We start from the raw sequence: 26,124 nt of genomic DNA on the forward strand, positions 1-26,124 counted from the left end.
TATGCACTCAGGGCTTCCCATTTCTTTCAGCTAACAACTGTCTCCCACGATAACAGGCATCTCAACAGTGATGATATTGCTTCTCATGTACTTAACGATCATTTAAGCCAGTGTTGCAAAAATCAAGAGGAACAAAAAGATAAGCCATTTGGTCACTGTCTTTTCCTCAATAGCTGCATGGACTTGCTTTCGCTCCCCAGTAAACAAAGCATAGAGAGGGCTATGCTAGTAGATAGCATGTCATCTCTTAATAAGCACCAACACAACCTCACCAGCACAGCGATGAGCGTAAGCTGACAAAAGTGACTATAGATGCACCTGAGATCAAGCTAGCACCTCCACAAGGCACCGTGTGCATGGATACAGTTAGGACTGGCACTAACTTGGTCACCTCTATACACCATGATGTTGACCAACTCTGTTCATCATTTAAAGCTGACAAGATAAGAAAGAGTTGAGGTGATTTTCTGAAAGCAGGAAGGTCTCATGGAAATGTGATCGAAGGCAACCAATGTTTCAGAACATTAAATGTAAGCAGCATAACAGTATACTCATGAGTTCATTTGAAGTGTTTTTTTGTTTTGTTTTGGATTTTTAATATGACAAACCAAAAACCAATTTAAACTGAACTGAGGTGCAAACAGAAATGAGAGACAACACATAGATTCATAACCTACAATTATGCATTCCTGAAGATTAAAAACCCATGTCTTTTGAAATACTAAGAATGAAAGCTAATAAGAATACCAAAGTGACAATCCCACTTAAAAAATGTTGATTGTATAAAAACATTCATAATTATATAAGAACATTATGAAAATATTTTGCAACTAACTGATTTTCTAAGACTTTAACAATGCATTTGGGACTTCAAATGAATTAGATTTACCGTCTTTGAAATGATTAGCCACACAAATATGACTTCAATGAACACAAATATGAGCTCCCATGATCAAAATGATTTATCTAGAATAGGAAGAGCCCAGCTTCCTCCTAATCATTCTCTTGCTTCTTAGAGCTAAGAGCACAGGGGCAAAGTGGCCACAAATAACAGTCAATTCCTGTATTGTTGCACAAGAACGGAGAGAAGGGGTCAAACTGAAGATGGATCCAGTCTGGCATTCTGTCTAACAGTGGCTAAAAGCATATATAAATCTCAAAAAAATCCAATGCCAGAAATGGAGGAGCAGCCAAGGAATTTGGGTAGATAAGAAAATTCCTGTATGACTGAAGCCATTTGTTTTGGAGTGAGTGACCACACAGACTTCACTCTTTGTTACTAAAGGGCATTTGCGCTTGCCCTACGTGAAAAGACAATGCTCTTCCTGTTGGTCAAAATCTGATCTACACATCGGTGCCAGGGAGCAAACAAGAGGTACGTGTATGGTGGCTCCGCATCGCTGCCTACAACTGCCCTGAAACGAGGATCCTGTTCAGACAGTTACAGAAACCACCCAAGCTTTGTCATAACAAATCCTAACATCCAGGAGGATCATTCCCAGTTGAATCAGAGCAAAGCTCTACCAAACCCAAGGCCCAGCTGGACACCATCTGAAATACAGTGTATTTTCTCAGGTCTCTCAGTAAACACCATGAAAAGCCTAGTTTTGCTCCTAAATAGATTCATCTTCTTGCTTTGTACGTAGCTGATACAGTTTCCTTTCAATGAAGGCAAACACTGCCTAGAGATGAAGAACAAGATGTGAAACAATTGATGTGAGAGTCAGTGACTAACTTGGGAGGAAATCTTTTAAGAAGTTTAAAGTGATTATTGCCTTAAACATTGCATAGAATGAATCATTCTGAAAGCCTGAGCACCTCTTGCTCTCTCAGTTGGTATTATGTTACCAGAAAACCTGTTTCCTACAGGCAGGTAACAAAGCAGATCCAGACGTAGATCTGAATACAGATGCCATCCCTAACTGAAACTAGGGGAAAGGCTCATCATTGTTACATGGTAGATAGATGCTGTCAAAACAAGCTTTCAAATCATCTGGTACAGGAATTTTTTTTCAGAGAAGGATGTACAGATCTAATAGAGGATCTTATGGAGCATGGCTTTGTGACATCCTGGACGGACGTTTACAGTGGTTATCGTTTATAGGCATGGTCATATCATAGAAAAGCAAAAAATCTAGCCGTGAGAAACAGTGATTTAGAGTCTTACCTCAGGAACACCCACATACGGGAAGAGACCATTTTGTTTGGGGGAAACAACCAAAACAAACAAAACCACACACACAAAGTTCAGGGGTTTGTTTGATTGGTTTGGAGGGAGGGTGAGTTTTATATGCCAGCAGGCAAAAAGCCCACACTAAGGGTTCAGATGCAAGAAAAAGTTTCTGAGGATAACATAATATATAACTATCTCTATATTTTCTATGAAAGACACTATGTCAGATCACATTACATTTCTTGCATCAGTAAGACTATGTACATGGGTAATCTTACACATGGTACATTATCATCTGCCTGTACCCAGGCAAACAAAAATCAATCCTAACTCCATCAGTTAATTCTCCAGAGCATGAGATGCAGGTATCACTGGGTTCTTTATTACAGCTAATGGTGTTAAAAGAAGGAAACACATTTCACCCTCTCTGTTCCTTTTACTTTTGGCTAGTGAAACGATAACAAGGATATGAGCTTCACCCCAAAGACACAGCTGTTTAACAGAATCCAGTCTTGCCTGTGAACAATCATTCCAAGAAATAGTATGTTCCCGTGACCTCAAAGTGAAAGAGGTATCACATTTAAAATCCTCTTTGAAGATGCAACACATTGCTTCAGATGACACATTTAAGAACTGCTCAGACACCAATGGCACGATACACATCAAGGCTCAAAAACATAAAATCAAAGACAGGTCAATATAAGATACTTCAGGTTATTTTTAATATAGAACATCAGGGAAGGGCAGAATGCATCCAGGAACATAGCAACCATGGTAAGTACATTATTACTTTCAAACACACTGTGAAGCTTAACATATTAAAGAGCAATCTGCCACCTCATTTTTAGCTTTTGCCACTCGCTATTTGAATTTATCTTTAGTTAGCAAGTAAACCATCATCTCTAGGTAACAGCACATACTAATGAAGTAGCAACGGATTAACTCTATAGGTTTCAAGCAGAGATCAATAGGATCTTCCTCTACTTTCAAGTACTCTGAGGTGCATCATCATTGCTGCCTTTCCAACCCTGCCCCTGCGAGGACAACTGAAGCTGCTGAGATGCTGAATCAGTGGGTTACAACTGGTGAGGCCAAACCTCTATTGCTGCTTCCTCTCCCATATATCCATCATGTTATTCTTCTGTATTTGAAGCACTGTGCCCCTAAAACATTGGAACGCCCCATCTGAACTGAGTATGTATAGTATTAGATCCTGTGAGACCAGTGAAGTTGTGAGGAAGTGCAGAAAAGGTAAAAGAGAAGGTCTGAGCCTAACAGAAAGCATATTGTAAGGATCCAGTCACAGTAAACACAATCATTCTAATTACACACATGTACTTTTGACTTCAGTTTCTCAGCTGAATGTGTCACTTCAAATGCATCAGTTCTGTGATGTCAATCACCACAGCAAAACAGGAAAATTTATTTTCCTAGGTTTCAGTTTGCGCTTTCTGACCAGTTATAGAAAAGATCCTTTGAGTTTACCTGGGACAGATCCTCTGAGAGAGATGTCACTCTGCAGCTTGGTTGGGCTGCTTGCAGAACAGGTTTTGAAACTGGTTGTGATTCCAGTTCAGCCATAAGCATTGGACCACGACTTGTATCTGCATCTCCAAGAAATTCTGCAGAGAGAGAAAAATGAAGAGAAAAAAATTCCTTGATGAGCTGGAGCAATAATCTCCCAGTCAACTCATGTGGCAGGATGTGGAGCCTTTCAAGAGTCAACAATGGGACATGCAATGTTAAAGAGAATTATTTCCTCCTTACATGGCTCATTGTATACCCCTTAAATTGTTCTTGCGGGGAAAAAAGAAATAAGAATACATGTCTGTGGAAATTGAAAAAAAATAAATCAGTTTTATCATCTGTAGATTTCTAACACGGCAGCATTTATGATAGCTTCAAAGCTGTATAGTTCATCATACCATTATATGCTTAATGAGCTTTATCACACGTATTGGAAAGAGACTGGAAAGGTTTCTTCATGAAAATGTTTCACTGTTGTGTGAATGAAAAGAAACCTGTATATAGTCTTTTTTAAAGGGATAATTTGCTATATAATCCAGCATTTATCATGCTTTTGCAGCCTGGAAGCGTGTAAAGCACCTTTTTGAAAAATGTACTGACAGCTCATGTACTAACTTTAGCCTTTTGCTATCATACAGAGCCAAAGAATGAATTTAAAGCCTAATTAACTATAATCATTGCTTAATTAACTGTAATTATTGTTCACTTTAAGACTACATGTGCCACATTTCATTTGCATGTTGGTTTTTATATCCATGACTTTAAGCACTGAAAACAAGGATTTATAAATGAAAGACTGATCATCAAGATGCTGTTATATACCTACATGAGCAACACCTGCTCCGTCCTACAAATAGACATCATGTTTCCATAATACAGATAAAAACTGGTCACAAAACTGAAGACACCCATAGACACACAATCCCCAGAATCCTTACAGATATATCTGTGAGTGACTCATTCTGACAGAGAAACCGAGTATCCTCTTCAAGGTTATATGTACAGAGATATACACCCTGAAATATATGAACTTTTACACCCATTGGTGTAACAATTATTTAATTTTTACCCCTAAAAATAATTATGAAATAAAATGATGGGCCTGCATTGTAATTGTTGTGGCTATCAGGAAATAGCTCTTAGTCCTGAATTGCAATAGACTGAAGGACACGCAATCTCACATACCAGTGGACAGATACAAAAGATTTGGAAGAAAAGTGGAAACAATCACAGATCATTCCTTCCCCCCTTCAACCTCCCTCCCCCTGCCACCCAGAACAGATTGTTTCCTATTCAGTGTTGACTTCGCTATCAAAGGGACTTGGAAACAAGATCTTCTGTTCCTCCCCGACAGGAAAATACTCTTGTCTTGAAAGTAGATCCTAGCTTTTATACAATGTTGTTTCCTTAGCAATGTCAATGAATACTGTGCTGTGTGTTCAGAGGTGTGGAGGGAGGAAAGCTAAGTTAAAAATCATTAGAATGCAACAAAACTCAGTCTGGGATTATTACAGATTATGTAAAAACACAGGGCATCCCCCATGGTAGTTAGTCCAGGGTACTTGCCTCCTCTAAAAAAAATACTACAACAGAAATAATACTGTAAGATTTAGGGAGATGAGCATAAAAAATTACTAGAGAAACACACTGCTTCTAGATTATCATCACATGCAGGAGCTGGTTTTGAAAAGTGTTAGATATTTACAGGACAGACAAAGAGCATTCTGAATTAAATTAAATAAATTTTAAAAAGATACAGAGAAGATACAAACAAGTTATTCCAGATACAGTTATGGACAGTCTGGGTAAGAAAGAAATATCCCTAGTAGATAGGTCCTCCCATTAACTTGTATCTTCTAATTCTCTATATGGTTCTGAGCGCTATCAGAGCCTTAGAGCAGATTGATCTAGATTACTCATTTATTCCCACATCACAGTGTTCTTAATGCTGACTGTACTCTAACAACACAGTGTTAAACAAGTGACTTGGAGAAAGGGACGGTAGCATTACCTAGTCCTTTGCCAGGAAGCCTAATGTAACAAATCTCCAAACAACATTCAACAAACTACTTTCAAGTAAAAGTTTGATAGTATATAATGTATGCAATATATGTGATATGTAAATACCAGAATGTATTTTCAAGGCTGACAGTGGTGTAGCTGGTCCAAAACGTGAGGTAACAGCTACCTTAAAAAGCTTACTCTCTGTATAACCAGTTGAAATGTGAATCAGTTCAAAACTAAACAAATACTCTTATTTCTCTGAGATAATTTTTGCCACATGTTAAACACATTCAATTTCAATCCACTTCCTACTGGTCAGGGGCTGATAATGTGAGATATGCTTCTCTTGTGAAATTCATAAATGTGAAAATTCAAAGGACAGAAAAACAGCTGTTTGATCACTTTAGTTTACACAACTTTTGATGAATCAGTGCAACCACATTTGTGTTGTAACAGTTTAATAATTATTTCAGTTTAGTTTAATCATATTTAAAACCACACTCAACAAAACCAAGAGTTTCTACGAGCTTGCAGCAGTTTAACTAAGCAAGTATAGATGTACATTTTCAGATAACAATAGAGAAACTGGGATAAAAAGATAAGGGAGAGGAAGGATGGGCCAGTGGTTACAGCACTAGTTTCAACTGAAAAGAAATAAATTAATTACCCTGCTTTATCACAGCAACATATTCCTGCACTACTTTGTACAAGCCATTATGTGTGCACCTCAGCTACCCATTTGGGAAAAAATGAACTTCCATATTGTTACAGGAATATATGAAGCTAAAAATATTACCAGTTATGAGACACTGCAGTATCACCTTGATGGATTGATAAAAACAGTGAGGAGGAGTGCTGTATAAGAGGACACAGAGAAGTAGCTTGAACTGCTGATATTAATACCTGTCCTATGGAAACTGATTTCAAGAATGGTCAAACTAAGTGGTTTTGAGAACTGAAGTTGACTTAAAAGAATAAAATACAAACTTTACAATCAACTTTTCTACAGGCAAGTGGGTACTTGGCACAATTTTTGTTCAAACTGTAGAACATTAAAGACAAAGAAGAGTGAAGACACAGCTTGAATTAAATCCAGTTCTCAGAATAGGAATGCTAATCATTTCATTGCAGCAATTGCCTGTAAATTTTTAATATTGGTTTTTGAACATACCCTCTGAAAGTATTTTAGATACTGTTATAGAAAAAAACTCAGAATCCACACAAATATCACCGAGAAGAAGTGACAGTCTAACTGTACCTCCAATTTGGGCAAGCTGCCCTGGCGATGGAGAACGGAAACCCTGGGGTGGTCTGTTCTCAGAAGTCCGAGCAGTTGGATGGTCCATATAAACTGAATGTCCCATTAGGATTCTCTCTGCTGCACGGGTCAGCTTTGGTCTTTGACCTTCACTGAGCTCCCCAACACTATCATCAGAATCCTACATAGAACAGCAACATCAGAACAGCAGGTATAAAAATCCCCAATGTATTTCTTCCAAAACCAGGCATTGTTAATCTAATTATATTAACCCTTACAGCATAAACTTAAGTCTATACTATTAGCATTGAATAAAGAACACTGAAACCGAAGAGATATCATCTAACTGGGTTTGAAAGCAAGATCTACATTTATCAGTACTGGACAGAAAAGAATCACTTACAGCCAAAGAACATTACGTATTTTGTTAGTGGTATCCCAACATGATCAGAACCTAAGTTATATTTTTAGCACATGAAGTCTTTAATGTTACACATACAGCCATTGTTGACTGCCTGGCCTTGTAACACTAGAAGCATCTAAAAGCTATTGACTCTCTGTTGTACAGCATGTCACATTAGAAGTTCAATTTTTAAGTAGGTTTGGATGGCACTTAAAATAGGGATGGTTCTCTGGATTCCGACTTTCAAAGCTGCAGAGAAAAAACAGCTTGCTTCTATGCAGGAATACAGGTTGAATACACATACACACATGTGCACAGAATAATTCTAAAGCAATACTAGTAACATCTAGGAGAATATTCTTTCTCTTATAAACAAGAAGGTATGCTTGCACACACCTTGCCAGAATATGGGTGGGGGGCAGTTTATTAGTGTCTCGTATGGACAGACTGAGCAGTCCGTGACTATGGGAAAGGGAAAAAGCAAATTAGAGATGCATTTGTAATTGGCAGTGCTGATGAGAAAATGTCATTACAATTACAGTCAGACTCAGAGCTGACACTGTAGAAAGCTTTTCACTAAGTCCATCCACCAGAGCTCATTAAGTAAAATACCAACAGACAAAGGAACAGTTAAGGAGGTGAGTGAAGTTAGTAATTATTTAGACTAAACTGACCAAGACAGAATGAAGAAACTGCATATGCATCAATAAAATCACAAAAAGCAAGATCTGCTGTAAATAAAGGTGTTCACGAACCATACTGCAGTATTCACAGTTCACTTCCTTTAAACATTCCTCCAGCTATGTCAGTTAGAATAGACATCCAGTCCAAACTACTATTTTCCACATAGAAAATACTTAGATGTGTGACAAAAAAATACTTTTGTCCTTTGTGAGGCAGATAGTTATATTTTTTTGTTAGTCTGTTTTTTCTGCCAACTGAATATGAATATTTTGAGGTTTTGTTCCAAGATCAGTATCAACAGCATGTGCAAAAGTGAATGTAAACATTTGCCGAGTTATTCGTACCTTCTTAAAACACTCATAAGGCTGTTAAGTACAGTGAACTTGTACTGCTAAATATACTATACTGCTGAAGTGACAGAAAACTTCCCTGCTGTTCAAAATGACAGGACAAATCTGGTACACTGGAACAGTCACATATGCACCTTGAAAACTAGGTACGTGTGATGCTATGTACAGCTGACTTGTTTATACCAACACTTAACCTTCAGCGTTTTTAAAAAGTTTTACATGAGAACATAGCCAACAGAAGTGGGATTACTTCCAGCAGGGAATGAAGTGTACGAACCTGTTCTGTAGCCAACAGGAGGGATAAGTTTGAAATATTTTATCTACTTTTGAGTAAGAAAGTATCACTTCAAAAACTACTGTATTGGAAGGAAAAGGACTGTAAGTTACCTCCAAATGGCACGTTCCTTCTTGTGCAGCAACAGGTGCTTGATTTAATTTGGCTAAAAGAGTCAGGACAGGATCCCTGTGATAGCCTTTATCCGGTCTTCTCACAACTTGCCCTTCACTGGGAGGATCATAATCCTAAAACAAAAACAAAAACCACATAATACATGATCCAAAACTGTTTTTTGTAGGAACCTGAATCATTCTTTCTTTAGTTCACAATTAAGCTTTTTTCTTTTATAGCAAGTTGTTACAGTTTCCACACTGAGAACTTGTGTCACAAAAATCTAGACATTTAAAAATAAGCAAACTGATGACACACTGCTCTCTCCTTTTACCCACAGACATGCACAGTCTTTATTTGATGCATAAGACTGCAATACTTAGAGAAGAACAAGGTCCTTTAGGCCTCCAAAGTTCAGGGAAACAGTTAAATCCTCACACATACTGGTTGCTAGCAACGATCTGGCTGCAGAGCTGTTCTCACCAGCAAGGATTTAGCTTCCTCAACCAGAGAGCCTAGTTTGAGGATGGAGGACTATTGGAAGGAGTTACGATCCAGTGACAAAGAGAGGGAAGAACACCTTAGCAAGCAAGCTTTCTAACCTGATGAAGAGAATTTAGGTTCACCTGATAACAGAGTCTTAAGCCCAGAATGTAAGAGAGGAAGTGTGGCAGACAGAGGAGGCGTCTAAAGGGAAGCCTACAAAAGGAACTTTTACAATCTTGATCAAGAGGGAAGGCATTCTCCTCAAGTGACTATACACTCATATGGCAAAGTCTGGACAACAGATGGAAAGATCTGCAAGTTTGGGCACAGTCTCACAACTATCACGTGAATAAAATCGTGGATATTAGATGGGAAAGTATGCACAGGTGAACTATGGCCATGCATGGTAGAAATGTCTAGGAAGGATAGGCAGGGAGAAGAAAAGTGGGCTCCTGCTCTAGGACATTTAAACTTTGCATTATTGAGGTTGGAAGGAACCTCTGGAGATTGTATAGTCTAACCCAACTGCTCAAAGCAGCACTTCTTCCAGTGTTTGGCCACCCCCATGGTAAAAACATTTCTTATGTTTAAAAGGAATTTCCTGAATTTCAATCTATGTCCACTGCCTCCTGTCTTTCACTGGGTACCACTCAGAAGAGTCTGGCTCTGTCTTCCTTACTTCTTTCCACCAGGTATTTATACACATTGGTAAGATTCCCCCAGAGCCTTCTCTTCTCTAGGCTAAACGATCCAAGCTCTCTCAGTATGACAGATGCACCAACCCCTTAATCATTTTTGTAGTCCTTTGCTGGACTCACTCCATTAAATCCTTATATCCTTCTTGTACTGGAGAGCCCGTAACTGGACACAATACTCCAAATGCTATCTCGCCGGTACTGATTAAAGGGGAAGGACCACTTCCCTTGACCTGCTGGCAACGCTCTTCCCAATGCAGCAAAGGATGATGGTGGCCTTCTGTGCCACAAGGGCATATTGATGGTCCATGTTCAACTTGTTCAGCAGGATCTGAGGGTTTTTTTCTACAATGGTGCTTTCCAGCTGCTCAGCCCCCAGCATGTACTGGTGCATGGAGTTGCTCCTCCTTGGGTGCAGGACATGGCATTTCCCTTTGTTGAACTTAATGAGATTCCTGTCAGCCCATTTCTCCAGCCCAGTGAGGTCCCTCTGAATGGTGGCACAACCCTCTGGTGTTTCAACCAGTTTTGTATCATCTGCAAACTTGCTGATGATGCAGTTTGTCCCATCATCTAGGTCATCACTGAATATGTTAAACAGCACTGGCACTAGTATTGACCCCTGGCATACACCACTAGTGACTGGTCTCCAGGTGGACTTTGTGCCACCGACCACAACCCTTTCAGCCCAGTAGCTCAGCCAGTTTTCAACCTCAGGTCAAATCATTCCTTGATTTCACAGACCTCCATGTGCCTACTGACGGTCTGAGTCAGGATGAGAGGGGAAAGGAACACTGGGGATGTTGTGGGCAGGGTCTGCTTCAGAGCATCTGACCAACAGAAAACAAGAGGAGGCTTTCCACAAAACATTAACAGGGGTCTGATGATTGCAGGTCTTCATCCTCATGGCAGAGATTTCAACTATCTGGACATCTTCCAGAAAAGCCATACAGCATTGTGGAGACAGTCCAGGAAGATTTTAGAAATCCCTCTGGAGGTCCCTTCCAACCAATACTATTACAATTTCACTATCAATTTTTTAATTCTCTCATAAAGAAAACAGTTTGTTTTAAGCATAGTATTACTCTACCTGATACTATCATTTATCTGACAGCTATGTCCTACCAAGAGGCATTACGCAAAGTCAGAGAGGGAAAGTCCAGGCATTTGAGGAAAAGTGTTAAAAGAGGAAGGGAATAGAGAATACCTTGACTTGGGAGGCTTCCAGGATGATGGACTAAAGTACACGTCAGATGAAAAACTAGACTGAAGTTTTAAGCAGCTTTAACTAACTCCAGCCTCAGCTAACCTACTTTAATAATTTAAGCACACAAGCAATTAAAAGATGGCTTAAAGCTGAAACAGCTCAGAGCATAACAATGTTCTATTCTGTTTAAGATGTCTTAAAACTAAAAACAATAAAGATATGAAAATGCATATTAGCTACCTCTCACCTACAGAAGTATATAAATCATTCAACCTTTTTTTTAATATAAATTAGCTTGTATAATGTTTTTTTTTTCTTTGGAGCTCTGAAATGCTAACATTCTTTGTAAGTGTACAGTTTAAAAGCATAAAGTTAAAAAGTTTATAATTGAAAATGCTTAAAGCACATCCAATTTATCAAGATGCTCAAGGTAGAATACCACACTAACTCCGTTTCCTTGTAAAACATTTCCTTACCATTTCATTGGCATCTTGTAAAGTACTTGTTAAGCTCTCAGTGAGGTTTGGAAGAGACAGTCCTCCTTCTGCTAATGCTGAAAAATATTTTAAGTTACAAATACTAAAAAACATGCAAGTTATATGAAAGAAAGCCAAGGCCACATTCTTTAATAATTGCAACACAGTGCTTTAGTAAAGTTGGAAATTCCTGCTACCGGATGTATATTATAAAGATATTTTCAGCTTCCAAGAAAATTGCTCTTATACTTTGCTTTCAATAAAAACTTAGTACTTTGTACCACATGGTACTTGTGCAAGACAGTCCCTGTGATACTATGACAAAAGAGCAGATTTAATCTTTTTTCATTAGTAAACAGAAGCATTTTGTTCAGAAACAAGAAAAAGAGCAATGAGGTCTCTTAAATCCAAAACCATGAACTGAAAGTTAGAGACCAGGTTAATGCTTGTAGTTATCAGAAAATGTATGAAATGTAACTTCAGGAGACTGGACGATAATTTTATAAAGACAAAAACATTAATCCAAACTCTAATTTCCACAAATTTATCTAGTTAGTTACCTCTTGCAGCCAGCATCTGTCCGTAGCTGAAGAGTACCTCCCCTTCTGAGATGGGTCTGTCTGCAGTTTCTGTTTCTGTTTCTGTGAGGGTAAGGCTGCTTTCCTGCGTGGACTGCCCAGAACTAACTGTAGGCACAGGGGATGGAACCTGTGGATTGCAAGGAGGTGATTCGAAGGGCCTTGCTGATGACTGCTGAGATGGTAAAATCAAGGCTTCTGGCTCCTCATCATTAGCCACTGACATCTCACTAAAATGTAAGAATATGCATTGTGAACACAACAAAATGCATTAAACAATATAGACTAAAGTCTTAAATCCATACTGAAAATAAATTAATCTGCAGGTATTTTTTCAAATGAAAGAGCACAGCATTTTACAGAACAGTCCAAGAATCAACATGGTTAAATAAAATTATTAATGAATTTCTGGTTATAACTAAAAATTACCACGTGTATTCCCACTGAGGTAATAGAAAAAATAAAATGCTAATAATACAATATTTCATTGTCATTACATTTATTACTGGCAGGTGTAACAATACCAGTTTACTAAGTATAATGTTCAACAGGACAATGAATAAGGACCAATAAATTCTGAGAAAAGTCCTGATTTCACATTTTTCTCTAAAATATAAGTCAAGCAATTAAAAAAAAGAATCCTGGCTTATCTCAGTGTCTCCTGATATACACATTAATAATTTCTCTACTGACTTTTTGAGGATATATGTAGAAATAATGTATTAATTTTTTTAAGAAATGAGAAAACTGTGCAGCCTGTTCAACTCACACAGCCTTGGGACGGAATGGTTCTTCAGTCAAAGGACTGGGTTTCTCTTCTTCCAGAGGAAGTTCTGCATCACTCCATGGGTTTGGAGGCTTTGGACTTTCCATTTTTGCAGCTTCGGAGACCCATTCTGAGGCAGGAGGGCTTGGTGTGGTTGTTCTAGGAGGCGTATTGACAGGGGTAACCACAGGTGTGCCAACACGACTAGTGGCAGCTGGAATCTCAACTCCTGCAGGCGTGAAGCCAAATTTCAGATCAGAAAGGAAAGCAGGAAGTAAATCTCAGACAGAGAGTTAGTCAGTTCCACAAAGCCCTTGTAATGTTTGTGACACCTTTTGATAGTTATGGAGACAAGAATAGATTAAGACTAGTTTCTTTTAAGTAAAGTGTTGGCATCTGAAGGAGCTAGAATGAAACCTCAATTGCTTATTTCCTTTAATAAGGGAGACTGCTCTGCATTTTAAAAACTAAGCTGTTTTACTTGGAGAGTGTAAATTTGGCTTAATTAACATTAGAAACACAGGAAGGAGCAAAAGACAGCTATTTTTCTGATGTGAAAAAGCATGGAGGGGCTGGGAGGGGTAGAAATCACACAGACCATAAAAATGTGCATTAAGTTTGAAAACAGAACTGTTACCAAATAGAAGATGTTTGCCTTTTATATGAATTAGCCCATAATTTTTGTACTACATGAGTTCCCACTTGAATTATAGCCTCAAGAATATTTATCCTGAGAGATAACGTGTCTTTGAAGAAGAAAATTAAAGGCAGTAGATTAAAGCATATTTTCTACTTCTAAACTTCAATTATTATTTTCACTACCTGTTTCTTTAATTTTTTCATGTTTGCGAACATCCCCACTCATTTCTGTAAGAGATAGAGAAGACTCTGGAGTTTTGACCGGAGGCAATTCTTTTTCTGAAGGTGGTGTTTGTGGTGGTGTGGCCTGGGGCGTTGGCAACGGAGTAGGCACAAGAGACTCCTGAGGGGAAAAAAAATCATAACCACAGTTACTATCTCAATGCAAAATGCCTATCTTCCACCTATCCCCAGAGCTAGCTGAGAGAAAGGCAGGTTATCGCAGAACAGGAACAGCTGTTGCTTAGATACCTGCTTCATGGATCTACATGCTGTGATCTTATTGGCATCATGGAGACATGGTGGGATGGCTCTTATGACTGGAGGGTTGGAATGGAAGGATACAGGCTCTTTAGGAAGGACAGCCAGGGGAGACAAGGAGGGAGTATCACCTTCTATGTCAATGACCAGCCAGAGCGCATGGAGTTCCACCTAGGGATGGATGAGGAGCCGACCAAGAGCTTATGGGTCAGGATTAAAGGGAGGGCAGGGACAAGTGACATTATAGCGAGAGTCTGCTACAGGCGATCTGACCAGGAAGACCAAGTGGATGAGGCCCTCTATAGACAGATAGGAGCAGCCTCACGTTCACAAGCCCTGGTCCTCATGGAGGACTTCACCCACCCCGGTATCTGTTGGAGGGACAACACAGCAGGGCATAAACAATCCGGGAGGTTCCTGGAATGCATTGATGATAACTTCCTTCTCCAAGTGATAGAGGAGCCAACGAGGAGAGGTGCGATGCTGGACAAGGAGGGGCTGGAGGGGAATGTGAAGCTCAAGGGCAGCCTTGGCTGCAGTGACCATGAAATGGTGGGAGTTCAAGATCCTTCAGGCACCGAGGAGGACACACAGCAAGCTCACTACCCTGGACTTCAGGAGAGCAGACTTTGGCCTCTTCAGGGATCTGCTTGGTAGAGTACCATGGGATAAAGCCCTGGAGGAAAGAGGGGCCCAAGAAAGCTGGTTAATGTTCAAGGATCACCTCCTCCAAGCTCAGGAGCAATGCATCCCAACAAAGAGCAAGTCAGGCAAAAACACTAGGAGGCCCACATGGATGAACAAGGAGCTCCTGGACAAACTCAAACCCAAAAAGGAAGCCTACGGAGGGTGGAAGCAAGGACAGGTAACCTGGGAGGAATACAGAGAAATTGTCCAAGCAGCCAGTGATCAAAGCTAAAAGCCCTGATAGAATTAAATCTGGCCAGGGATGTCAAGGACAACAAGTAAAGCTTCTATAGGTATGTCGGTGATAAAAGGAAGACTAGGGAAAATGTGGGCCCTCTCCGGAAGGAAACGGGAGACCTGGTTACCCAATATATGGAGAAGGCTGAGCTACTCAATGACTTTTTTGCCTCAGTCTTCTCCTACAAGTGCTCAAGCCACACCACCCAAGTCACAGAAGGCAAAGACAGGGACTGGGAGAATGAAGAACCGCCCACCATAGGAGAAGATCAGGTTCCAGATCATCTAAGGAACCTGAAGGTCCAGAAATCCATGGGACCTGATGAGATGCTTCCACAGGTCCTGAGGGAACTGGCAGATGAAGTTGCTAATCCACTATCCATCATATATGAGAAGTCGTGGTGGGCCAGTGAAATTCCCACTGACTGGAAAAGAGGAAACATAACCCCCATTTTTAAAGAGGGAAAAACGGAAGACTTGGGGAACTACAGGCCAGTCAGTCTCACCTCTGTGCCTGGCAAGATCATGGAGCAGATCCTCCTGGAAACTGTGCTAAGACACATGGAAAATACGGAGGTGATTGGTGACAGCCAACACAGGGCAAACACTAAGGGCACTAAGGGCAACACTAAGGGCAAATTTGGTGGCCTTCTATGACAGGGTTACAGTGTTGGTGGATATGGGAAGAGCAACTGACATCATCTACCTGGACTTGTGCAAAGCATTTGACACTGTCCCACACGACATCCTTATCTCTAAATTGGAGAGACATGGATTTGACAGATGGACTGACAGTGGATAAGGAACTGGCTGGATGGTCGCACTCAAAAGAGTTGTGGTCAACAGCTCAATGTCCAAGTGGAGACCAGTGATGAGTGGGGTTCCTCAGGGGTTGGTATTGGGACCAGCGCTGTTTAACATCTTCGTCAGCAACATGGACAGTGGGATTGAGTGCGCCCTCAGCAAGTTTGCCCACGACACCAAGCTGTGTGGTGCAGTCAACACCCTGGAGGGAAGGGATACCATCCAGAGGGACCTCAACAGGCTTGAAAGGTGGGCCCCTGCAAACCTCAGGAAGTTCAACAAGGCCAAGTGCAAGGTCCTGCAGATGGGTTGGGGCAATCCCAAGCACAAATACAGGCTGGGTGGAGAATGGATTGAGAGCAGCCCTGAGGAGAAGGACTTGGGGGTGTTGGTTGATGAGAAGCTCAACAAGACCCAGCAATGTGTGCTTGCAGCCCAGAAAGCCAACCATATCCTGGGCTGCATCAAAAGAAGCGTGACCAGCAGGTTGAAGGAGGTGATTCTCCCCCTCTATTCTGCTCTCATGAGACCCCACCTGGAGCATTGCATTCAGCTCTGGGGCCCCCAACATAAGAAGGACATGGACCTGTTGGAGCGAGTCCAGAGGAGTGCCATGAAGATGATCAGAGGACTGAAGCACCTCTCCTATGAGGACAGGCTGAGAAAGTTGGGGTTGTTCAGCCTGGAGAAGAGAAGGCGCCAGGGAGACCTTATAGCAGCCTTCCAGTACCTGAAGGGGACCTACAAGAAAGCTGAAGAGGGACTTTTTACAAGGGCCTGTAGTGACAGGGCAAGGGGTAATGGGTTTAAACTGAAAGAAGGTAGATTTAGATTAGATAGACGGAAGAAATTCTACACTATGAGGGTGGTGAGGCACTGGAACAGGTTGCCCAGAGAAGTTGTGGATGCCCCATCCCTGGAAGTGTTCAAGGCCAGGTTGGATGGGGCTTTGAGCAACCTGGTCTAGTGGAAGGTGTCCCTGCCCATGGCAGGGCATTTAGAACTAGATGATCTTTAAGGTCCCTTCCAACCCAAACCATTCTATGGTTCTATGATTTAGCCTGGTGCATAAAGTCGCACCAGGCTAAATGGTATGCCTGGACAAAATAAATTAAATACCAGTAAATTATGCATTAGAATTATTACATTTGGAAATCATTATGTATAGAATAGAATAGGCTAGACTATTTCAGTTGGAAGGGACCTACAACGATCATCTAGTCCAACTGCCTGACCAATTCAGGGCTGACCAAAAATTAAAGCATGTTGTTAAGGGCGTTGTCCAAATGCTTCTTAAACACTGACAGGCTTGGGGCATCGACCACCTCCCTAGGAAGCCTGTTCCAGTATTTTACCACCTTCTCGGTAAAGAAATGCTTCCTAATGTCCAGTCTGAATATGAATTATATGATTATATGAATTTTAATAAAGTATTTGATACAATGTTAAGCAAGAAAATATTTTGTGACATGGATAAAATTGAGTCAGTATGATAACTTTATGGTAAGAGAATCAGCTAAAGAGAAGATTACAAACAAAGAAAGAGCCAAGACAGTAAAGCACTAAAATAAGAACACAGTTGTGATGTTCCTTAAAAAATGACAGTGATGGAGATAAATCTGACAAGCAAGTATGATGGTTGTCATTCAGCCTGCTATGGAGGAATATGAGGGACCTTTCCAGGTATTTTCCAGCCCTGTTCTCTGACATCTATAAAGAAAACAAGATAATGGGGCTAAAGGAAGGCTTCCAGGCTAGTTTCTGAAGAATAAATCCTCAGACTGATGATTTTTATTAACAACTCCTAGGGCAAGTAGAACACGCTAACACATTTGGCAGTTCACACACAACTGCATGACATCATGAACACCAAAGAACTCGGTAACTGGGCAGCTGAAGTTCTAGATAGGAAACTTCACAGTAAGAAGGGGTAGATCAAGAACGCACAAACTACATATTCAAGAATGTCTGCTATAAGTTGAGCAGAAATGGAAAAAGGAGAAGAAAAAAAACTTATGAAGGTACAAGTTATCCGAAGGATAACTATTAGCTGCAATTGTGGAAAGACTTTAAAAAAAAAACAACTGGCTACCTGAGACTCCAGTAAAGGCTGGAGAGTATCACTACTATAGCACAAGGCACTGAGGAAACCCCATGTACATACTACATTATTATTAAAAATGTGTATTAGCATAATAGTGTTACCTGTGGCCAAGACCAATCTAAATTGGAAAACATTAAAGCACTGCCCATCAGTAAGTCGAAAAATGGAATGCGTACGGACAATTGCTTTATTTAGCCTAATCAAACACAGGCCAAAAAGGACAAAACTAATCTCTAGAAGTGTGCAAATGAATATATATAATAAGGAGAAAACAACTGTTTCAGCCTAAGGACATTTCAGTTTAAGCTGGTACGGGAACAAGAAGGCTTAAGAGGGCCATTAGTAAATGTAGAATGGTTATTAGAAGAGGTTTCTAAGTATTAGGAGAACAAGCTACAAAGAACAGTCCTCTTTAACATCATACCCTCCTTAATCTGTAATGGAGTGGGGAAGAGCTCTTTAGATGAAGGATGGCTGTATTTAAGCCTCCGGCAGTGAAATGATTAGTTTTGACTACAGAATAATCCGTTGGCCACTTAGAGCAGGCACTAGCTGGTATTTCAGTCTACATGCACTGTAGCAAATCAGAATTGATCTCACTTTCAACAAAGTTTTGTATAGTTAGATTTCTAAGCACAGACATTTCCACATTCATCCCAAAGACATTATACAACACCAGATTGTAGCACAGCCATGTTATCAAAATAAGAGCCAGTTGTCATTTGATTATCAAAGGGAACAGAGAAAATTATGCTGTATAACAGGAAGCTCTGCTAATAATTTAAGCATTTACTGAAAACTACTGAACTCAAAACTTAGAAAGAATTAATACTCATTTTTACGGATATTAAAGAATGGCTGCAAGCCCATAAGACCAAAAATAAAATCGCTCTCAGTTTCTACTTCTTATATGAAGAAATTGGTTTCTTCATATTTCATTTCTTCACAAGAAAGGAGCATAGCTATTTTTCTTGGAAATAGCATGAGCTGTCTTTTGACAACATGAAATTAAATACCAAGTCTGCCCCTTAGAAATCAGTTTTGTACTCAGTCTTCAAGTAAATAAATAAATATAGCATGTTGCATGCAGCACAAAGGAATTAATTTTTTTTCCCTTTTCAATTTTTTTTTTTTTTTTTTTAAGTGAAATAGGTTTAATCTTGTTGCTTGCTGGGGTATAACAAGGAACAATCAAAAAATGCAAACCATGCACATTCAGTTCATCAGTCTTTTTCTGTCATCTTTGTCTTGCACATAGTTGAACCATCATGCCACGAAGAAATGATCCCTTAGAACTTCAGTAGGAAAGCTTAAATAAAACGGACTCTTACCATCATAATCGCTGTACTTGGAAGAATATTTGTAGCAGGAATTGCTTTCTGAGCCTGCTTGTTACCCAGCATGGTTGCAATTGTCTCACTGAGAGCTTCATTTATGAAATGACTTATCATTTCTGAGTCCACAGGCATGCCGGCATTGATAAAGAGTTGAAATCCTCTACTACCTGCAACTCCAACTGAAAATGAAGAAACAAAGCACACATCCAGGTCTCACTTCTTAAAATGCATATACTGTACTGCAGCCACTCATTTTATTGTCCATGAACTTTTAAACATTCCTTTGCAAAAAGTAATTTTTTTTATTTTGCAGATAAAGAAACAACAGCAGAGAAGCAATTCAGTATCATAAAAGAAGGCAGCAGTGAAGGGCAGTGACATCACAGGAGGAATGGATTTGTCTCCCATTCTCACACATTTATAAGGGAGGTTATTTTTTACATATCTATTAACAAAAGAAAGGCAAACAAGCGTTACAGGCTTAGCAAAATGCCAAATCTGATTTAGATGGCAAATAACAGAAGTTGATTTGTACAGTGGTATGTTATATGTGTTCTTTTTTTTTTTAAGATAATTTAATTCAATGGCCTTATAATGCTTGCTCTGTCTCAACATAAATTAAAGCATGCACTTTTGCATTTTATAGTTTCACTGGTTCAGCATTATCCACTCTTAGGCTCAGGCAACAGCTACCTACACAGCTTGTTAAAATTAGCTGAAAATTGAGATAATCTATCTGCTGAGAACAGTAACTCCTACTTACCAATGTCAGAGGTTACAGTCTCACTGTCTTCACTCCCTGAGGTGCTAACACTGGGCACTGTTTCTTTCTGAACTGGGTACATCCCACTGATAATTTTTGCCATTATTTCTTGTTCCACCCTAGCAGAATAAAACCCATTTAACTATCAGCAAACACCAAGACACCTAAAAGTATACAAAAGAGTATTCTTGACATAAAATGCAAGGCAGCTCAAAGGAAAGAGGAGAAGGGAAGGGAGGGGAGGAGAAGAAAGGGAAGGTATTCTTATGGAGTCATTCCTTCTTCCATATATATTCTCTCACCACTTTGTTATATTGCAACTCACCAATTAATCAACCTGTTTTCTATAGTTTCTCTCCTTTGAATCAGTTCACCCAGAACATCAGAAGACTGCTGAGGAGCAGAAGCCACTGGTGGAAACAAAGGACCATTGTATTTTGGCGAGGCAACTTTAAACTGTCCATTAAGCTCCAGAAGAGGCTCAAAGAATTCTGGAATTTCATCCCTCTCCTCTTCCTGATCCTAATAAATAAGTAGTAAATTAAGTTATGGTGCGTTTCTGGAAGGCAATGTCATCAAGGTAACCATCAGATATTTTTCTCTGAGAAACATTTGTCGACGTGTCACAGCACACAAACCACATTCTCCCCTCTTAGTATATTGTAGTTAATTAATACAATTCTAAACTTAGCAAACCATAAATCTGTATAAGTATAAGGCTATAGGAACTGCTAAGTAAAACATGATTTGGCTCATATTTCCTGCCTGTGCTGCACAGGGCAGGGAGCCAACAGTAATGCTAATCCTTGAGAAATTTACTTGTGACGTAAGTCAAGTTTCTTTAATATATACTCCAGAAGTGCTCCTCTTTTAAACAAAAAAGTTTAGGAAACTTCCTACAGTTACTTGTTGGGTTAAGTTTTTTGGTTTGGTTTTTGTTTGGGTTTTTTTTTTTAGAAATTAAACTTTTCCTTTAAAGTCTCCTGTCTGAAAAGATACATTCCCAAAAGTTAACAATCACACAGTCAGTCAAAACTCTAATAAAGTTGCTAGCACTGAAGACTAGACATTAATAGTTTACATATGTTACATGTATGCTTACACTTTCACTAACTTCAGCTGCTGAAAGTTAAAAGGTATTTCTGGGTAATCAATTCACAAGATCCTCACAGTCACTTTGAATTTAACCTTAATGTGCTATTTCTAAAAGTTATGAAAGTTACTCGGTCTGCGTTATAATGTTTGACTGTTTCCAAAGACGCCACCCTCCTTTTCCCCCCTGAGCACATACACAGCATTAAGTCCCAAAAAGCAGTCACCAACCCATCATATCGTAGTGTAACACTTTACAAATGTCTCCTGATGGATGAGAACCTGCATCCTTCACTCCTAATATTAAAAACAAATGTCTCTTAATAGTAATATGATTCTCTAAGAAGAAAATTTGGCATGCCAGAAAGAGATGAAGAGCTGAGCCCTAAATTACCAGTGAGAAGTATGTGATGTTGCATAAAAGAGCTCACTGTAAATCTACAGTTAATAAGATTAATCTCCGACACAGTGAAAGGAGAAAAAATATCTTCTTTCCCCTTATATAAATTAAATTTACTTTTAACCCATAAAATAAAAAAACTGCTATATATTTTCTATGAATTAAAGAACAAATCACTAAAACCAGAAAGAACAGCAAAGGAAAAAAAAAAAAGAAAATATAGTAATATTTTCCTGTCTCCTTCCCCAGCCCAGCATTAATACTTCTCTCCTACCTTAATATACTTTAAAAGTGAAAAGTCAGATAGGTCCATGATGGGTATTATAACAAATACCTATTGGGGAGCGGGATCTTTCTGGATATTTAAATAGTAATCATTCTTCAAAAGAAAAGCTGTAACTTACAAAGCAGGCAAAACAGAATATGTGTATTTGGGTGACAAACAAAGATCTCTAAACCATTCTAGGCATAGAAATAACACAGTAAAGTTAAACTCAGAATGGTACTGGATGCCTTGCAAGCTGATAAACAGTTCATTCTGTTAAGATATACGTATTCATAACCATAATTCATTCTGACAGCAAATGTAAAGATGTCTTTGTCCAGTGTTTCATTATGCATTTTCTTCTGACTGCATTAGTCCATAAATTTTCTTTGATGTTGCCTATTTAATATAATCTTTTTTGAAAGTATGCAAAATACAAACATCTGGATTAAATAAACCGAGTACATACAATAAATCTTACATATATTTAGTAACTTCTGACAAACTTTTGCAGTTCTCCTGCATTTCTAAACTATGTGCAAAAATATTTTATATTTAATAGTGTACAAATCCAAAAGAAAATTATATTCATTTTGGGGTGATATATTACCTCTGCTGAAATAAATAAATAAAATAATAGTCAGTATTTAATAACACAGCTTTAACTTGCACATATATCACCTTGTAGACCAATCCTGAATAATCTGCACTCAATTCTGCATTTTACCTCCCTGGAGACTGTTGAAAATATCTATCATGACTCCCAATCAAAATATGGCATAAATTAGAAAGTCTTTCAGATATGACGGGAATATTAATCACTGCACTTTATTATAAAGTATCAAGCTGAAATTCTATTTCCCAAATTACATTCAGATAATTAAAAAAATGTTTGAAATGATTAGGTGGTATAGATTAATTTTGTTCTACTACTAAACATGTATATGCATAGTCTTTTATTAAAGCCATCCAAAACTTCATCATGGATTTCTTCTTGACAGATTTCTAAAGCAATTTTCACAAGCAAGGTCAGGCTACATTGCAGGTGCCACCTGTGAGCTTTTGTCTGAAGAATTATACATGTAAAAAAATCACTGTCCCAAAGAGCATCTATGGGAAACCAGGGTTGAGGAAAATACATTTACTCTGATCTCTGCAGGTTACATATTTTGCAGTGGTATTCAAAATTGAAGCAAAAGTTCTGAGAAATAAGTCCCCACCTTGCAATTAGGGCATGTTCAGAGAGAGCAAAAAGTGTCTCTAATCTTAAATCCTAGTAAGTTTGCTAAAGGTACTGCAGGACGTGGCTGCTTGTAAGAGTTGGAGAGTAGATTCAATAAATCTGAGAGGCTGTTCTGGGCTCATGTTAGCTGAGCAAGTATCTCACTCTGGAATAAGGCAGGGTCCATGCAAGGGCTGGCCTTACAAAACCTCTTCTGTGCAGAAAGTCTGAACCTACATTGTTGTAGGTGCAACCATGCATCAAAAATAAAGAAGTGTGTAAATCAAAGCTGTAACAGCTTTTTCTGCTTTATTCCACATGTGAATTTTCTTATTGTGAAATAAGAGCACCTAATTCAACTATTTTGGAAGACAGAGCTCTGGGTCTTTAAACACTAGACAGCAAGGGTGCAATGGGAGAACAAGGCACATCACCTCTTCCCGTGGCAGGCCTTGTGTTTCACAAGTTGGGGTGCATTGCATTAGTCCTCAAAAACTGTTAAAACAAATTACCATTAGGTTATGTGATAAAAGGTTTGTCTCCACCCACACAAAGGAGCACAGAGGAATGACAATAGGTAGGAGAATAACCTCATATGACAACCAAGCACCCCAACATGGCTACTCCCAGGGCTACCACAGGAGAGGGCTCAACCGCAGTGTCCAGGAGCGAAACCCAGCAAGATGAGCCCATGGAAAGACTCTCCATAGCACCTTTCTTAAGGCTGGATGACGTGATGAGATGATGACTTATTATGGGATGCAGGGAAGAGTATTTTGCGATGGTACAACACATTTTATGTGGTGTTTACGGGGAGGAACCAGGGGTGTGGAAAGGGAAGGACCAAGGTGGTTTGGAGAGGTACAGGTGTGGGAAAATAGAGGGCTAAGGGGACAAAAGTGGCTGGTCAGCATGCTTGCCTGGCTCAGTGCAGCCTGGATCACTGCAGCCTGTCTTGTCTCCTCATTAAATGCCATTCCAACTATTTTCCTGAGCAAGGGGCTTTCAGGGGATTGATTGCATGTCCAGGTGCCAGAGCTGAGGAGGGCAAGGACCCAGGGCCAGCTACTAGGTAGACTGAGCGTCTAACGCCAGATACTGGAGGGTTCCACACTGCGTGTGTGTATGCCTGAGTACATACATGTATACACACACACATACATATGTACATACACACAGCACACGTATATCCCAGACCTCCATCCTGAACTGCCAGAGGGGGGAACAGGATCAGCACGTTGGTGCTGTTTGAGTGCTGATCTGTGCGCCCACTCGTGTACACGTATATATATGTGTATTGCATCCGTGTGTTTGTATGCGTGCCTGTTGGCAATACATGCTCAGCCTCACTACTGGCTGGACCTGGGAGCAGGCAGCTGCGGCAGCCTTGCTTCTATTGGGCAAGCATAACTCGCATTTCAGCGGCTAATTATCTCTTAAATAAGTATCTTCTAGTAGAAAAGGTAAAACAAATCCTAGGAAAAGGAAATGCCTGGGCCAGGGTTCTGAGGCCTTTTTGCAATATCCACCAGGGAAGAAAAAAACAGAAAAAAAAGAAAAGAGAAAAAAAAAAAAAAAAGGGTATTTCACAGAAATACTTACCCTCTTCGGTTCTAACAGAATTAAGTTTTCATAATAAAAGGGGTGTGGGAGGAAGACAATAATAAGCTATTTTCCTGTATAGCATTTTATGCACATTTTTTCATGAATCTGAAGCCTCTTTTATAACAATAACTTTGCTTTCTTTTGATGTCTTAAATACCCCTGCCACTCCAGAGGTTGATTTTATGCTTCCACATTGTGTTTGCCTTGCACATTTTTAAGAACGTTGTCTGTGTGGTCACAGGCCAAACATATGTTTCACTTAGAACATTTTTTGGTATTGTGGTTAAAATATATCCCATTGCCAAAAATAAAAGATAAAAGCAATCCAGGAGAAAAATGAAAAAAGGAAAGATTAATAACTATTATCCACATATAAAAAAATTTAACATTGCAGCATTTTTTTTGTTAGTTCATAAACTGATTTCTTTAATAGCTCTCCTATTTATTTGTATAAAATAAAGCTTTTTTGTGCAAACAGAAGAAAGTTGTCCAAATAGATTTAACTCCTCCCCTCCAATAACGTAAGGTTATTTTGAAACTAAAAATGAATAAAGCATTTCCCCACTTTTGATAGGTAAACCACCCCTTTAGAATTGTTTCAACTCACTGATAATGTTAAATGACAAATTCATTTTAAAAATGAATCTACTATACTGACCTGTAGGCTACAGAGTTAATATTTGATGTACACTCTAATCCTGGGATCAGGAGCACAAAGAACAGGTAAAAAGAATACATTTTTGGGTGGATTTTGATATGCACACAGCAAGACTAGCTCACTGGAAAGAAGCTTGAGGAAAAGGCATTTCAAGATAAATACTAGCCAGCAACAGCAATTTCAAGCTCCTGGTATCTACTGAGTCCTAAATGCAGCAGGAGGTGGAAGCTGCCATCTTCCACAGAGGCAAGATACTCCACAACAGCTGGGTGGCAGCATCTTGCTTCCTTCAGAGGCAGCCTTTCCCAGCTACCATTGAGTTTCTGCTTCTACTCTTAATCTGGAGAAGAGAAATACAGGCTGGTTCACCAACCCTGAGCATTTGTCAGCCCCCACTTTGACTGACAAGAGGTCAGCTAACTTAAAAAAAGGACTTGCTACCTACAAAAATTAAACTGTAAAAGCGTATCTCAAATAAACCCATGTTATCATAATCCAGAAACAACAATGTTGTTAAACGTGCACAGACTCGCTAACAAGGCATCCAGCAAAACAAAAATCGTGTAAACTCTTAATGGGATCCATGAGATGACTAGTACATGTTGTACGCATATACTCACATACACTGCTTGTCTTTTATTTTTTAAAGTTACATAATGTTTGACTGAAATGAGGTATTATGCTAAAGCATTTTAGGAGCTAAAAAGCATATGCAAATTGCTCTATACCAAAATTTTCTAAAAGGGAATCCTCAGAAAATACTTTCACATTTGAAAATAGAGGTCACCTTACTTAAAATCTGTAAGGGCATCTCATATGTGCATTACATTTAGAGT

The 26,124-nt window shown here is 39.3% G+C and overlaps 1 protein-coding gene across 6 annotated transcripts in view; it reads right to left on the reverse strand.

Annotated features, from left to right (window-relative positions):
* KIAA0586 (KIAA0586 ortholog) overlaps positions 1–26,124 on the reverse strand; it is a 77,834-nt gene that overhangs the window by 26,396 nt on the left and 25,314 nt on the right. For all 6 annotated transcript variants that reach the window (XM_072866149.1, XM_072866147.1, XM_072866151.1 and 3 more), the window contains 10 exons: positions 20,372–20,568; positions 20,047–20,165; positions 19,278–19,462; positions 13,818–13,977; positions 12,999–13,224; positions 12,212–12,459; positions 11,652–11,728; positions 8,787–8,921; positions 6,963–7,143; positions 3,659–3,795 (listed from right to left, as the gene is read on the reverse strand). In XM_072866149.1, coding sequence (XP_072722250.1) covers positions 3,659–3,795; positions 6,963–7,143; positions 8,787–8,921; positions 11,652–11,728; positions 12,212–12,459; positions 12,999–13,224; positions 13,818–13,977; positions 19,278–19,462; positions 20,047–20,165; positions 20,372–20,568 — 1,665 coding nt within the window. The remainder of the gene's footprint in view (positions 1–3,658; positions 3,796–6,962; positions 7,144–8,786; positions 8,922–11,651; positions 11,729–12,211; positions 12,460–12,998; positions 13,225–13,817; positions 13,978–19,277; positions 19,463–20,046; positions 20,166–20,371; positions 20,569–26,124) is intronic.

Source organism: Ciconia boyciana, chromosome 6, assembly GCF_034638445.1.
Source record: "Ciconia boyciana chromosome 6, ASM3463844v1, whole genome shotgun sequence".
Taxonomy (NCBI): Eukaryota; Metazoa; Chordata; class Aves; order Ciconiiformes; family Ciconiidae; genus Ciconia; species Ciconia boyciana.